The 16,547-nt window shown below is 45.0% G+C and overlaps 1 protein-coding gene across 1 annotated transcript in view; it reads left to right on the top strand.

Annotated features, from left to right (window-relative positions):
- Positions 1 to 7,925: 7,925 nt before the first annotated feature.
- LOC122932489 overlaps positions 7,926 to 16,547 on the top strand; it is a 211,943-nt gene continuing 203,321 nt past the window's right edge. Inside the window, exon 1 of the mRNA XM_044286923.1 lies at positions 7,926 to 8,351. Coding sequence (XP_044142858.1) covers positions 8,241 to 8,351 — 111 coding nt within the window. The 5' untranslated portion in view covers positions 7,926 to 8,240. The remainder of the gene's footprint in view (positions 8,352 to 16,547) is intronic.

Raw genomic sequence — 16,547 nt, 5'->3', positions numbered from 1 at the left:
TGTTGGTCAGGATCCGCTGAGTATTCTGATATAAAACATATACCGCTGGGATAAGTCACATCCAGGTTATTAAACATCTCAGTAACCGAATATGATATAGTTCTCATGTATAGTGTCAATGAGATCGATATTTTCAGAGGATTGTAAATCTGTCATTATTAGTTGTGTGCGACGGACGTGTGCTGAGATATGAAAATGTCATATTTTTGGGATTTGAACTTCCCTCCGAATAACAGCACCCAGCCCAGGGGCTGAGCTTGAGATCCCGCCCTAACAGCTGGACCCTTCATAAGGCCATGAGTGAAATCTAATGGGAGTCCTCCCTTGTGCAATATCATCTGAAGAAGCCAGCCACGAGGACCAAGGTGGGCTGGCAGCCATATTTACCGGACTTTTTATTCTGGAACAAACAGACTTTCTTGGACTTTCCACAAAGGACATTCTTCTTCTGAAACTAAGTATTCCCTTTCATCTGTTTTCCCTTTTTATTTTACACTGGACTATCCTTCCCTATCATTGTTATTTTTAATAATTTCTGTATATGTTAATCATTTGTATTGTATGTATAATAAATGACGTTAAAGTCATTTTCTTCAGCCTCATACCTGCTCTGAGCACCGCAGAACGAATCCTAGCCGTTTCTGAAGAGTCGCTACCCGGATAGTTGTCGTGTTTAGTCAAGGGTTTCCCTTGCCCTGTTACAAGGGATGGTGGCAGTCTACCTACATATTGCGTAGTGTATGTTTTCTGTAGTCCGCATGCTTCCTCCTAGCCTGTCTGCTGCCCAAATTCCAGCGGTTTCAGTTCACCGATCGCATCCCCACAGTGGACGATCTGCGGTCTGAAACATATTGGAAGGCATTGAGCGTTCAGGCCACTAGGGGGCGTGTGATAGCAGGGGCAGCACGTGTTACAGTGCTGGCCGCACTTAGTGACATACACGTCATAGGTCGGGAAGGGGTTAAACGGGAGGCTTTCTGAAAGCTTTTTAAAATATTGGTGTGTGACTAGGAGCCGACAAACACGATGATCTACTGTATGAGGAAATAATGCATGCAGTGCGCAAGTGTCATCTCCCTTCTCTTTTCTTGTTCCAATTGGAAACATCTATGTTCCAGGAGGGTCAATAAATTGCTTCTACACGAACAAAACAGAGAGGGGAGGCGCCATCTGCACACTACACGTGTCGTCTCATCATTAAGCTTATAAGCAGGGGCATTTGACTCCACCACAAAACTGATGTAGCCAACCAACACCAGGCATGTACAAACTGTTGCCCACCAGCTGATGCCCAACTACAACTCCAAGCAGGACTGGTTAGCTTACAGCTATTCTATCATGCTGGGAGTTTCAGTTGGTAAAGAGCTGGATGTAGGCAGTTATGACATGGCTGCCCTACAGAAAGTATAGGTCTTCAATAGAACAACACAACTGTATCCATTAGTTTCTTGGACACTTTAGCTCGTCAAAAATCAAACGTAAGTGTGAAAATATTTAACATTTTGAAAAATACATGAAAAATACTTACGGCCTCAATTCCATTACTGGCCTTAGAAAATGTAACTGGGCCGTATAAATATAGTCCCGTTTCATGGAGGTTCCCTCCCCACTCCGGCCTTTGCTGGTCATCTCCCGGCGGAATTGGTCCCGGCAACTCGCCCAGCGGGTTTCGGTTTGTTTAACTGTTTAGAAATTACATAATAGACAATTGTAAGGTAAATAATTCATAAAGGGGAAAAATAGACGTCTCCTTAAAAAACCATGTACAGGCCTTTAGGCAAAAGGAGGCTGGACCACCAAAAAAACACTATTGTCACCTCAGGGAATTTAAAACTACATCTTTGGGCCACACAGAGGGCAAGGACAGCACAACTACATTGCTATCACTTACCTAATTCGGCCCGGCCTCCGCTATCAGCTTTGGCCTATTCACTTCTGCGCATGCTCTGTGCCACAAGCATCCTTTTTTACTCGGTCACTATAGGAATTTTGACGGGTATCCCATAGCTCTCCTGGACCAGGGTTATTAGTTTTTCTACATTCCATCGCGGCATGGTGGATGAAAATAACCTGATGAAATGGCTGCCTCACCACTCACAAGCTGTTTACCACAGATGGCTAGAAATTAGCATATCACCTTAAACTTCCTGTATATATATTTTTTCCATTTTATTGCCACAAGTTTGGCCAGACAATTTGCCCATGCCATAAGGATGAAATAAAACGGGCGCGGATGTCAAACGGGTGTGCAACCGCGTTTTTCACGGCCCCATTCACTTGAATGGGGCCGCGACCCGTTAGCCGTGAAAAAAAATAGGACAGGTTATATTTTTTGATGGAAAGGAAACACGGGTCACGGGCGCGGGTGACAAAACGGTGCAGTAGCCGAGTTTTCAACGGACCCATTGAAAGTCAATGGGACCGCAGAAAAACGCGTTACACGGGCCAACGGCCATGGGTGCACACAACGGTCGTGTGCAGGAGGCCTAAGGTGCAGTGTTCTCAGATATACAGTCTCTTGCATGACAGACACCCTGCAGTTATATCTATGCACACACAGGACAAATGGCATTTATTGAAAAGTTTTTAAATAAAGCATATATTTAATAAATCAAGTATGTGACTTTAATTTTTGTGTGCATATGTGTGTGTGTATATTTATACACACAGTACAGACCAAAAGTTTGGACACACCTTCTCATTCAAAGAGTTTTCTTATTTTCATGACTATGAAAATTGTAGATTCACACTGAAGGCATCAAAACTATGAATTAACACATGTGGAAGTATGTGACTTTAATTTTTGTGTGCATATGTGTGTGTGTATATTTATACACACAGTACAGACCAAAAGTTTGGACACACCTTCTCATTCAAAGAGTTTTCTTTATTTTCATGACTATGAAAATTGTAGATTCACACTGAAGGCATCAAAACTATGAATTAACACATGTGGAATTATATACATAACAAAAAAGTGTGAAACAACTGAAAATATGTCATATTCTAGGTTCTTCAAAGTAGCCACCTTTTGCTTTGATTACTGCTTTGCACACTCTTGGCATTCTCTTGATGAGCTTCAAGAGGTAGTCACCTGAAATGGTTTTCCCTTCACAGGTGTTCCCTGTCAGGTTTAATAAGTGGGATTTCCTGTCTTATAAATGGGGTTGGGACCATCAGTTGCGTTGTGGAGAAGTCAGGTGGATACACAGCTGAATAGACTGTTAGAATTGGTATTATGGCAAGAAAAAAATCAGCTAAGTAAAGAAAAATGAGTGGCCATCATTACTTTAAGAAATGAAGGTCAGTCAGTCCGAAAAATTGGGAAAACTTTGAAAGTGTCCCCAAGTGCAGTCACAAAAACCATCAAGCGCTAGAAAGAAACTGGCTCACATGCGGACCGCCCCAGGAAAAGAAGACCAAGAGTCACCTCTGCTGCGGAGGATAAGTTCATCCGAGTCACCAGCCTCAGAAATCTCAGGTTAACAGCAGCTCAGATTAGAGACCAGGTCAATGCCACACAGAGTTCTAGCAGCAGACACATCTCTAGAACAACTGTTAAGAGGAGACTGTGTGAATCAGGCCTTCATAGTAGAATATCTGCTTAGAAACCACTGCTAAGGACAGGCAACAAGCAGAAGAGACTTGTTTGGGCTAAAGAACACAAGGAATGGACATTAGACCAGTGGAAATCTGTGCTTTGGTCTGATGAGTCCAAATTTGAGAGCTTTGGTTCCAACCACCGTGTCTTTGTGTGACGCAGAAAATGTGAACGGATGGACTCTACATGCCTGGTTCCCACCGTGAAGCATGGAGGAGGAGGTGTGATGGTGTGGGGGTGCTTTGCTGGTGATACTGTTGGGGATTTATTCAAAAATTGAAGGCATACTGAACCAGCATGGCTACCACAGCATCTTGCAGCTACATGCTATTCCATCCGGTTTTCGTTTAGTTGGACCATCATTTATTTTTCAACAGGACAATGACCCCAAACACACCTCCAGGCTATGTAAGGGCTATTTGACCATGAAGGAGAGTGATGGGGTGCTGCGCCAGATGACCTGGCCTCCACAGTCACCGGACCTGAACCCAATCGAGATGGTTTGGGGTGAGCTGGACCGCAGAGTGAAGGCAAAAGGGCCAACAAGTGCTAAGCATCTCTGGGAACTCCTTCAAGACTGTTGGAAGACCATTTCAGGTGACTACCTCTTGAAGCTCATCAAGAGAATGCCAAGAGTGTGCAAAGCAGTAATCAAAGCAAAAGGTGGCTACTTTGAAGAACCTAGAATATGACATATTTTCAGTTGTTTCACACTTTTTTGTTATGTATATAATTCCACATGTGTTAATTCATAGTAATTCACTGTGCTTTATTGCGGCATATCCATGTGATCGTAACGGTACAAAATAAACTCCTGCCCGTCCAGGCACTACCTATACAACATATGCCCCTACCTTACAGTGGGTGAACACATATGGCTTTCTCAGCCTCACAGTCCTGTAAACTACAGGCCAGGTACCTGTTCAGTACCTTGGGGAAGGGTGGGGTGGGGGGTTGTGGTAGTAGTCCTCCCAACTCTGATCTAGGGACCCTTCCACTGCAGGTGTCACAGCGTCCGTCCCCCCCAAACCTGCGGGCCTCATCTGGGTGAGGGAACCTGTAATGGATTAGGGGTGTGGACTGAGAGTCTCCCGCTACCAACCTGACTCCCAGTCCAAAGAAATCCAGCCCATACAAATTTAACCAATCTCCAGCAAGCTATGCCTTACTGATGCAATACTTTTCAGCATTTCAGCTACCTCACCCAGTGAGACTGAACCACCAAGTGAGATACACACCCCCAAGTTCACATCACCAAAATATATATATATCAAATTGCAATAGGGCCCATACAGAACACTTACATATTCTTCTGCCCACTACATGGTAACCATAGCTCTGAAAATTGGCAGGAAAGGAGGGTGAGGTGGTAGAGAAGGCCAATTGCACACCCGCCTCACACTACATTCGTATAACATTTTATGTGAAATCAAAGAAAATGGTGGGGGATGAGGCTCTTTTCTATGGAAAGGTTTTTAATCAGTTTTTGATATCTGCAGCATGAAGACAAGCTTCGGATATCAAACACTCAGTTGCATCAGATTGCATAGAAAAAATATACAAGACAATAATAAAGGTAAATTCTTAATAGTAAAACTATTTACTTAATTGAGAATGTAAGGTATTTAATAACATCAAGAACAGGAGAACCTCTTCCTAACAACTCCTCCTTTCTAGCCTGCTTTATAGTTATTGAGCAGGCTAGATTTATGACCTTGGGGGGTGGGAGGGTTACGGGACCTCCTGCTAACAACTACATTCTAGCATGCTCCACGCTGAACAGGCTAGAATACTGAGACTAGAATGGAGTTTTTAGGAGGTTCCGTAAACCCCCCCCCCCCCCCCGGAGTCAGAAATCTAGTCTGCTCACTAACTATGAAGCAGGCTAGAATGGAGTTGTTAGGAGGCAGGGTTCTCCTGTTCTTGATATTAAATTCTTTACATTCTCAAGGAAACTTCAGGAGGAGGAACTCTTTCTAAAAACTCTACAGCTTATACTACTGGCTTCTGACCTCTACAGCTTATATTACTGATAATAGAGGAGGACCTCCTAACACAGGCATCCTCCAACTGCGGCCCTCCAGCTGTTGCAAAACTACAACTCCCAGCATGCCTGAACAGCCTACAGGTATCAGCCTACAGCAGGGCATTATGGGAGGTGTAGTTTTACAACAGCTGGAGGGCCGCAGTTGGAGGATGCCTGTTCTAACACCTCTACAGCTTATATTACTGATAATAGAGGAGGACCTCCATCTAACAACTCCATTCTAGCTGATTCTGTAGTGAACAGGCTAGATTACTGACTCCAGGAGGAGGACCTCCTTCTAACACCTCTCCAGCTTATATTAATGATAGTAGAGGAGGACCTCCTTCTAACACCTCTGCAGCTTCTAGCAATGATAAAAGAGGAGGACCTCCTTCTAACAACTCCAATCTAGCTGATTCTATAGTGAACAGGCTAAATTACTGACTCCAGGAGGAGGACCTCCTTCTAACACCTCTGCAGCTTCTAGCAATGATAATAGAGGAGGACCTCCTTCTAACACCTCTGCAGCTTCTAGCAATGATAATAGAGGAGGGCCTCCTTCTAACAACTCCATTCTAGCTGATTCTATAGTGAACAGGCTAGATTACTGACTCCAGGAGGAGGACCTCCTTCTAACACCTCTCCAGCTTATATTACTGATAATAGAGAAGAACCTCCTGCTAACAACTCTACAGCTTATATTACTGATAATAGAGAAGGACCTCCTGCTAACAACTCCATTCTAATATATTACTGACTACAGAGTGTGGACCTCCTCCTAACAACTGCATGTTAGGGCCCATGCACACAGACGTGTGCCCTCCGAGACATAGCGTTCATGAGCAGGCCATATGTCACAGAGCGGCATCAATCATGTCCCATGATAATACGAGTTTGGGAGGTAGTCCCGCGGGTGGCCCGACGTGCACTGCATTATAGTAAACTATGAAGCTATGCCCTGCTCACGGACTGTATATCTCAGATGGCATCTGTTTATGTGCATGGACCCTTATTAGAATAGTGGGTGAAATAAGGTCCTCCTTCTGGAGCCAGTAATATGGTAGAATAGGAATGTTAGGAGGAGGGCCTCCTCCTGGAGTCAGTAGGATATGCTTTAGAGGTGTTAGAAGGAGGTCCTCCTCCTGGAGTCAGTAATCTAGCCTGTTCACTATAGAATCAGCTAGAATTGAGTTGTTAGAAGGAGGTCCTCCTCTATTATCATTGCTAGAAACTGCAGAGTTGTTAAAAGGAGGTCCTCCTCTATTAACAGTAATATAAGCTGTAGAGGTGTTAGAAGGAGGTCCTCTTCTATTATCAGTAATATAAGCTGTAGAGATATTAGAAGAAGGTCCTCCTCCTGGAGTCAGCAACCTAGTCTTTTCTATACAGAGCAGGCTAGAATGGAGTGGGCAGAAGGAGGTCCTCCTGTATTTGCTGTGGCGTATTGAGTTAATATTGGTCCTCTCTGAAAAGTCCTTAATCTAGTCGGCTGTGGCAGATAAAACTGTGAAATTAAAATGCATGAAGGGTGTGCTTATGCCGTCGGCGTGGTTTTAGAAGTGGCATTTTGATTGACACTGTGTTTTGGCGGTGTTTTATTGGCAAAACCACACAGCCATTAATGAGAGTTTTAACTAAAAATGGCAGTGCTGTGTGAACATAACTGTAAAACTCTGAATTTGATCATTTCGGCTTAGAATTACATCATTGTAGGAAATGATAAATGAGCCGGGCCACCCCTTCCCCGCCATTCCTCCTTATTTAGAACTGGTGTAAGTGACTTAAAAGGGGAAGAAGTCTTAGATTTTGCCGCAAATCACCTTTGCGAAAAAATCTGCACCAAATATACACCAAAAGGTCGTATATATTTGAAAATAAATGACCCCTTAGTTCTATTTTTATGTATTTGTGAAAACAAGCAGAGTGGAATTTTTTCTATTGCATCAATAAAAATATATATGAAAAAATTATATAGGAAATTCATAAATCTAGTAAAACAGTTTCCAGAATTAAGACTGCAAAGAATTGAATAACTAACATGAAGAACAGGAGGACCTCCTTCTAACAACTCCATTCTAGCCTGCTTTATAGTGAACAGACTAGATTTCTGACTCCAGGGGGAGGACCTCATTGTAACAACTCCATACCTGCAGACAGAACAAATTCCGAAACGGCAAGTCCGCACACATGAGCTGGCAGACCTCCATTTCCTCAGGCGCTGGTTGCTAGAATAAAAACATTGCGCAACAGAATAAATAGAGAGAAAGGAAACCCTTCAGCATCTTGGAGAATCGAAAGTAACAGCATCCAGGAGGCAGCGGCTGCACCCAGGACTCCTCTACTAGACCTGAGAGAAGAGGCAGCGGCTGCACACAGGACTCCTCTACTAGACCTGAGAGAAGAGGCTGCGGCTGCACAGAGGACTCCTCCACTAGACCTGAGAGAAGAGGCAGCGGCTGCACACCGGACTCCTCCACTAGACCTGAGAGAAGAGGCAGCGGCTGCACACCGGACTCCTCCACTAGACCTGAGAGAAGAGGCAGCGGCTGCACCCAGGACTCCTCTACCAGACCTGAGAGAAGAGGCAGCGGCTGCACACCGGACTCCTCAGCCATGTCCCCGCCAGACATCTGCGCCTTCTGCAAAGTGTCAGAAGAGAATGAAATTACAGGAGAGATGCAGAGAACTCGGAATGGGAAGATAGTGGCGCACTACAACTGCATGGTAAGCACAGGGCGCTGCTGACACCGGGAGCTTCTGCTGGTGGGGATAGTGGGGTCCATTAGTACCAACGTTAGGGTATGTGGTGGACATGGCTCAGTAGGGAGCGTTGAGATCAGGGAAGGATCTATGTAGAAGTTTGGGCTGGGATATCTTTAAGTGTATGTCTGCAAATAACTTACTTGTCATCTCTCCCAGAATGTCCAAGAGAGCCCCAGACTCCCATAAGAGCTGACAGATCTCCAGGGTACCCCAATTCATAACCTCTAGCTTAACTTTACCTTGTGGCCAGACAGGACCTGATCTTGTAAAAGGCTCAGAAATGTATGGGTTTGGCACATGAGTTCTAGGGTTGCCACCTGGCCAGTAAACCACAGGACTAGCCAGTATTAGAGTATCAGCGATGGCATGTCACGCCTGCAACGCGACCACGCAGAGGTCGAGTACTGTGCGATTGTACGAGCAGCAGCAGGCTCCTATTAGTCGGTCTGTATTGTTAATAGCCACGCAGCACCTGCAATACTGCATGTCCATTACCAGTACAGACCCACTACACTAAACAGTGCAGTCCTAATTAACCACTTCAACCCCGCTAGCTGAAACCCCCTTAATGACCAGGCCACCTTTTACACTTCTGCACTACACTACTTTCACAGTTTATTGCTCGGTCATGCAACTTACCACCCAAATGAATTTTGCCTCTTTTTCTTCTCACTAATAGAGCTTTCATTAGGTGGTATTTCATTGCTGCTGACATTTTTACTTTTTTTGTTATTAATCAAAATTTAATGATTTTTTTGCAAAAAAATGACATTTTTCACTTTCAGCTGTAAAATTTTGCAAAAAAAAGACATCCATATATAAATTTTTCGCTAAATTTATTGTTCTACATGTCCTTGATAAAAAAAAAAATGGGCAAATAAAAATGGTTTGGGTAAAAGTTATAGCGTTTACAAACTATGGTACAAAAATGTGAATTTCCGCTTTTTGAAGCAGCTCTGACTTTCTGAGCACCTGTCATGTTTCCTGAGGTTCTACAATGCCCAGACAGTAGAAAACCCCCACAAATGACCCCATTTAGGAAAGTAGACACCCTAAGGTATTCGCTGATGGGCATAGTGAGTTCATAGAACTTTTTATTTTTTGTCACAAGTTAGCGGAAAATTATGATATTTTTTCTGATTTTTTTTCTGATTTTTTTTCCTTACAAAGTCTCATATTCCACTAACTTGTGACAAAAAAATTAAAACTTCCATGAACTCACTATGCCCATCACAAAATACCTTGGGTGTCTTCTTTCCAAAATGGGGTCACTTGCGGCGTAGTTATACTGCCCTGGCATTTTAGGGGCCCATATGTGTGAGAAGTAGTTTGCAATCAAAATCTGTAAAAAATGACCGGTGAAATCCGAAAGGTGCACTTTGGAATGTGGGTCCCTTTGCCCACCTAGGCTGCAAAAAAGTGTCACACATCTGGTATCGCCGTACTCAGGAGAAGTTGGGGAATGTGTTTTGGGGTGTCATTTTACATATACCCATGCTGGGTGAGAGAAATATCTTGGCAAAAGACAACTTTTAAATTTTTTTTATACAAAGTTGGCATTTGACCAAGATATTTATCTCACCCAGCATGGGTATATGTAAAATGACACCCCAAAACACATTCCCCAACTTCTCCTGAGTACGGCAATACCATGTGTGACACTTTTTTGCAGCCAAGGTGGGCAAAGGGGCCCACATTCCAAAGAGCAACTTTCGGATTTCGCAGGCCATTTTTTACACATTTTGATTGCAAAGTACTTCTCACACATATGGGCCCCTAAAATGCCAGGGCAGTATAACTACGCCACAAGTGACCCCATTTTGGAAAGAATACACCCCAAGATATTCCGTGAGGGGCATGGCGAGTTCCTAGAATTTTTTATCACAAGTTAGCGGAAAATGATGATTTATTCATTTTTTCCTTACAAAGTCTTATATTCCACTAACTTGCGACAAAAAAACAAAATTCTAGGAACTCAGCATGCTCCTCACGGAATACCTTGGGGTGTATTCTTTCCAAAATGGGGTCACTTGTGGCGTAGTTATACTGCCCTGGCAATTTAGGGGCCCATATGTGTGAGAAGTAGTTTGCAATCAAAATCTGTAAAAAATGACCGGTGAAATCCGAAAGGTGCTCTTTGGAATGTGTGCCCCTTTGCCCACCTAGGCTGCAATAAAGTGTCACACATGTGGTATCGCCGTACTCAGGAGAAGTTGGGGAATGTGTTTTGGGGTGTCATTTTACATATACCCATGCTGGGTGAGAGAAATATCTTGGCAAAAGACAACTTTTCCCATTTTTTTTATACAAAGTTGGCATTTGACCAAGATATTTATCTCACCCAGCAAGGGTATATGTAAAATGACACCCCAAAACACATTCCCCAACTTCTCCTGAGTACGGCGATACCACATGTGTGACACTTTTTTGCAGCCTAGATGCGCAAAGGTGACCAAATTCCTTTTAGGAGGGCATTTTTAGACATTTGGATCCCAGACTTCTTCTCACACTTTAGGGCCCCTAAAAAGCCAGGGCAGTATAAATACCCCACATGTGACCCCACTTTGGAAAGAAGACACCCCAAGGTATTCAATGAGGGGCCTGGCGAGTTCATAGAATTTTTTTTTTGGGCATAAGTTAGCGGAAATAGATTTATTTTTTTTGTTTTTTCTCACAAAGTCTCACTTTCCGCTAAGGCTCCTTTCACACTAGCGTTCGCTGGTCCGCTCGTGAGCTCCGTTTGAAGGAGCTCACGAGCGGACCCGAACGCAGCCGTCCAGCCCTGATGCAGTCTGAATGGAGCGGATCCGCTCAGACTGCATCAGTCTGGCGGCGTTCAGCCTCCGCTCCGCTCGCCTCCGCACGGACAGGCGGACAGCTGAACGCTGCTTGCAGCGTTCGGGTGTCCGCCTGGCCGTGCGGAGGCGTGCGGATCCGTGCGGATCCGTCCAGACTTACAATGTAAGTCAATGGGGACGGATCCGTTTGAAGATGCCACAATGTGGCTCAATCTTCAAGCGGATCCGTCCCCCATTGACTTTACATTGAAAGTCTGGACGGATCCGTCCGAGGCTATTTTCACACTTAGCTTTTTTTAGCTAATATAATGCAGACGGATCCGTTCTGAACGGAGCCTCCGTCTGCATTATTACGATCGGATCCGTTCAGAACGGATCCGATCGAACGCTAGTGTGAAAGTAGCCTTACTTGGGACAAAAATTTAAATCTTTCATGGACTCAATATGCCCCTCAGCGAATACCTTGGGGTGTCTTCTTTCCAAAATGGGGTCAGTTGTGGGGTGTTTGTACTGCCCTGGCATTTGAGGGTCTCCGCAATCATTACATATATGACCAGCATTAGGAGTTTCTGCTATTCTCCTTATATTGAGCATACAGGTAATGAGATTTTTTTTTCCCGTTCAGCCTCTGGGCTGAAAGAAAAAAAATGAACGGCACAGATTTCTTCATTCGCATCGATCAATGTGTATGAAAAAATCTCTGCCCAAAAAAAAAAGGAGGGCCTACTTAGCTCGTATGCCCTGGCAAACCAGATTTCTCCATTCACATCAATCGATGTGGATGAATAAATCATTGCCGGGATTTTATATATTTTTTTCATATACAAAGTGTTTGCCAAAGCTTAAGAACGCCGCCTCCTCCTCAGCTCGTATGCCTTGGCAAACGTATCTTTTACTGCAGAGGAGAAATCTCGTCTTGCAACGCCGCATACACCGACTTGCGTGTAATCTGACAGCAGCGCAATGCTTCTGTCAGAATGCACATCAGTGCTGCAGTCGATCAGTTGGTCCACCTGGAAGGTAAAAAAAGAAAAAACCAGGCCGCAACGCAATAATTTTATTACCTTTGGAACAGAACATATAAACTTTAACTTTTTGAACTAAACATTAACCTTTTTTTTGCTTACTGATGTTTTTTTTTTTTTTTTTTTTTACCTTTATAAAACAAACCTCTCCTTCCCCATTGGTCAATGTGCAAAGCGCAAATCGTCCAAAGATGTGGCGAAGTGTGTTATGCACTTTGTCCCAGGTGAAAGGAGAGGTTTGCAGCAGCTGTATGTGAATGGGCCCTAATAGCCCTGTGTGCCTGTCCTGGTGAGATGTGATCCCTATGCTAGGTGTACCTGTGTGTGGTACTTCCGGAAACACTCCCCTAAGCTTAGGGCAGGGTGGTCAGGACAGTCAGGACAGAAATAGCGGGTGTCACGCCTTATTCCACTCCTGCTACAGATACGACATCTTTTTCGGGGTGACGGTTGGGTTGAGGTACCGGCAACGACATTGGGGAAATGTCGCTCGTGTAGACGGCTAACTACACTGGTGGATGGGGCCACGGAACCTCCTGGGTACAGGAGGTTCTCGATGATCTCTTCCTGAAATTTGAGGAAGGATCCTGTTCTCCCAGCCTTACTGTAGAGAACAAAACTATTATACAGAGCCAATTGAATCAAATATACAGACACCTTCTTATACCAGCGTCTGGTTCTGCGGGACACTAAATACGGAGACAACATCTGGTCATTGAAGTCCACCCCTCCAATGTGAAGGTTATAGTCGTGGACTGAGAGGGGCTTTTCAATGACACGGGTTGCTCGCTCAATTTGGATTGTCGTGTCTGAGTGAATGGAGGAGAGCATGTAAACGTCACACTTGTCTCTCCATTTCACCCCGAGCAGTTCTTCGTTACACAAGGCAGCCCTCTCCCCCTTGCAAGACGAGTGGTAACGGGCCGTTGGGGGAAGCCCGCGCGACTAGTTCGCGCGGTGCCACAGGCGCCAATCTGTTCTAGAAACAAATGCCTAAAGAGGGCCACACTTGTGTAGAAATTGTCCACATAAATATGGTACCCCTTGCCGAATAAGGGTGACACCAAGTCCCAGACTGTCTTCCCACTGCTCCCCAGGTAGTCAGGGCAACCGACTGGCTCCAGGGTCTGATCTTTTCCCTCATAGACACGAAATTTGTGGGTATAGCCTGTGGCCCTTTCATAGAGCTTATTCAATTTGACCCCATACCGGGCGCGCTTGCTTGGGATGTATTGTTTGAAGCCAAGGCGCCCGGTAAAATGTATTAGGGACTCGTCTATGCAGATGTTTTGCTCTGGGGTATACAAATCTGCAAATTTCTGGTTGAAATGGTCTATGAGGGGCCGAATTTTGTGGAGCCGGTCAAAAGCAGGGTGGCCTCTGGGACGGGAGGTGGTGTTGTTGCTAAAGTGCAGGAAACGCAGGATGGTCTCAAATCGTGTCCTGGACATAGCAGCAGAGAACATGAGCATGTGATGAATTGGGTTCGTGGACCAATATGACCGCAATTCATGCTTTTTAGTTGACCCATGTTGAGGAGAAGGCCCAGAAAAGTTTTAATTTCGGAAACTTGGACTGGTTTCCACCGGAAAGGCTGGGCATAAAAGCTTCCCGGGTTGGCGGTTATAAATTGTGTGGCATACCGGTTTGTTTCGGCCACGACTAAGTCCAAGAGCTCCGCAGTCAAGAACAGCTCAAAAAATCCCAGGGCTGAACCGATCTGAGCTGTCTCAACCCGAACTCCAGACTGGGCGGTAAAAGGGGGAACTACAGGTGCGGCTGAAGTTGGGGACAGCCAATCAGGGTTTGCCAGCACCTCAGGGATTCTAGGGGCTCTACGGGCCCGTCTTTGCGGTGGCTACGACAGGGTCACTACTGCTCGTGCCACCGTACCAGCTTCAACTGCCCTTCTGGTGCTCGCCACTTCACCAGGTTGTACGGCAGTGCTGGTACTAGGTCCAGGATGGGCTGCGCTGCTGGTGTATGCCTCACCACGTAATCCGACAGCGCCAGCCCCACTCTGCTGCTCTTGAAGCGGATCCTGCGCAACCTGTGGTCTAGCGACACAGGGCCGGGTACGCCTGTTGCTATCAGGGACCTCAGCCTCCTCGTCCGAACTTTGGGTCAGAGAGCCACTGCTTTCTACAGGTTCATATTCTGACCCGCTAGATTCATCAGATGAGGGTTCCCATTCCTCATCCGACTGGGTCAGAAGCCTGTAGGCCTCTTCAGAAGAATACCCCCTGTTTGACATTTGGGCAACTAAATTTAGGGGTATTCCCTGAAACTACCCAAGAAAAAAAGCAAGCCTGTCTTATAAATGGGAGGCTAGCGAAGTACCGGAGGCCGCTGCGGTTGATAAAAAATATCAAAACTGATTTTTTTATCGCCGCAGCGCGTGTAAAATGAATGTGCAGTGATCAAAAAATATATATTTTTTGTCACTGCGGTGGGGCGGGCGTGGGTGAACGCACGTGTGGGCGACCGATCAGGCCTGATCGGGCAAACACTGCGTTTTGGGTGGAGGGCGAACCTAAAGTGACACTAATACTATTATAGATCTGACCGTGATCAGTTTTGATCACTTCCAGATACTATAAAAGTACAAATGCTGATTAGCGATACGCTAATCAGCGAATAACGGACTGCGGTGGGCTGGGCGCTAACTGATCGCTAACTACCTAACCAAGGGACCTAAACTATCCCTAAAACCTAACAGTTAATACCAGTGAAAAAAAAAAGTGACAGTTTACACTGATCACTTTTTTCCTTTCACTAGTGATTGACAGGGGCAATCAAAGGGGTGATCAAAGGGTTAATTGGGGTGCAGGGGGTGATCTGGGGCTAAAGTGAAGTGTTGGTGCTACTCACTGTGAAGCCTGCTCCTCTGCTGGATCCAACCGACGAAAAGGACCAGCAGAGGAGCAGGGCAGCCATATAACAGATCATATTTACTAATATGATCTGTTATCTGGCTTCTGATTCGATTTTTTAAAAAATCAGCAACCTGCCAGCGACGATCATTGGCTGGCAGGTTGCTGACGAAATACTCCTTTAACTTTTGCCGGCCCGCAATGCGCATGTGCGGGCCGGCTCTGACCGAAATCTCGCGTCTCGCGAGATGACGCATGGATGCGTCCAGGAGGAATTAATCAACCACCTTCCGGACGCATTCGTGCGTTAGGCGGTCCGGAGGTGGTTAATTAGAGCCAACTGTGGCCGCGCTACAGAAAAGTACTGCATGGCCATGTCACAACCTCCCCTTCCAGACATAGCCATTTTTCACTTTCCTGACACGGCCATTTTGCAAATGTGACTCAGATTACATGGTAATAACTTTGGAATGTTTTTACGTATCCAAGCCATTCTGAGAGTGTTTTCTGGTGACACATTGTACGTGTGGTGAATTTTACTCAATGGCCAAGATTTGAGTCATGCCTTCACTCCAGAATTCTGGCATCAAAAAGTCACAAAATAGAACTTTTTGTGACTTTTTGGGCTCACTTGCACTACAATTTTGCGTCTTTTTGCGTTTTTTACACCACTCACTTTCCTACTTTAAAATATTAGTGGGAAAGTGGGAATGGTTAACTATGTAAATTAGTTTCGCTCCAGATTTATCATTGAGACTTTTTTTAAAAGTGACAAGGCGGTCTCACTCCAGTAGTAGGGTGGAGAAGGAAAACTGGAGGAGCTTCTGTAGACAAAAGTGTTAGTTTTAAAGGGGTTATCCAAGACTATAAAATACTCCCTCATTACGCCCGGGCCCCTCACACTGAATATACTTTCCTGGCTTCCCGCTCCCTGCGCCGCTCCCGGTCCCCGCTTGTCCTCGCCCCCCCCTCCCCACGCCTACCATTCGCTGCTAAAACATCCCCCCCCGACACCGGATGTTTTCATCCATGCACGGGGAGATGCAGCAGCGGCAGTGCGGGGACCAGGAGCAGCGCGGGGAGACAGGTAAGTATTCTTTATTATTGCATTGTACTCCTTTTGAGCTAAAAATTAATTTTTGCAATTAGTCTTTATTACAAATATGGTGCCCTTTTTTCTGTACAGAGCTGACATGCTCTAGTAGCTCCTTTTGGATTTTCTGTTTTTTCTGTCAGACCAGGAGCTGAGGGACTCCTTATCTCTGCTCTCTAATCTTACTGATAAGAATGTGGCTTAAATAAGTGTTTATGACCTCTCAGTAGTTTAGAGATAAGTTTTATTAGATGACTGGCACAAAGTGAAAGTACCAGTCACAGAGCTAGAATTCCAGTTACCCTTTGTAACAAAACGGCTCAATATTTTTAATAAAGTCCAATTGAAAAAATTAATTTTAGTCAAAA

The sequence above is a fragment of the Bufo gargarizans genome, chromosome 3, assembly GCF_014858855.1.
Source record: "Bufo gargarizans isolate SCDJY-AF-19 chromosome 3, ASM1485885v1, whole genome shotgun sequence".
In the NCBI taxonomy this organism is placed as follows: domain Eukaryota; kingdom Metazoa; phylum Chordata; class Amphibia; order Anura; family Bufonidae; genus Bufo; species Bufo gargarizans.
Note: the sequence above shows the minus strand (reverse complement) of the source record. Positions and strands in the feature narration are given on the sequence as shown.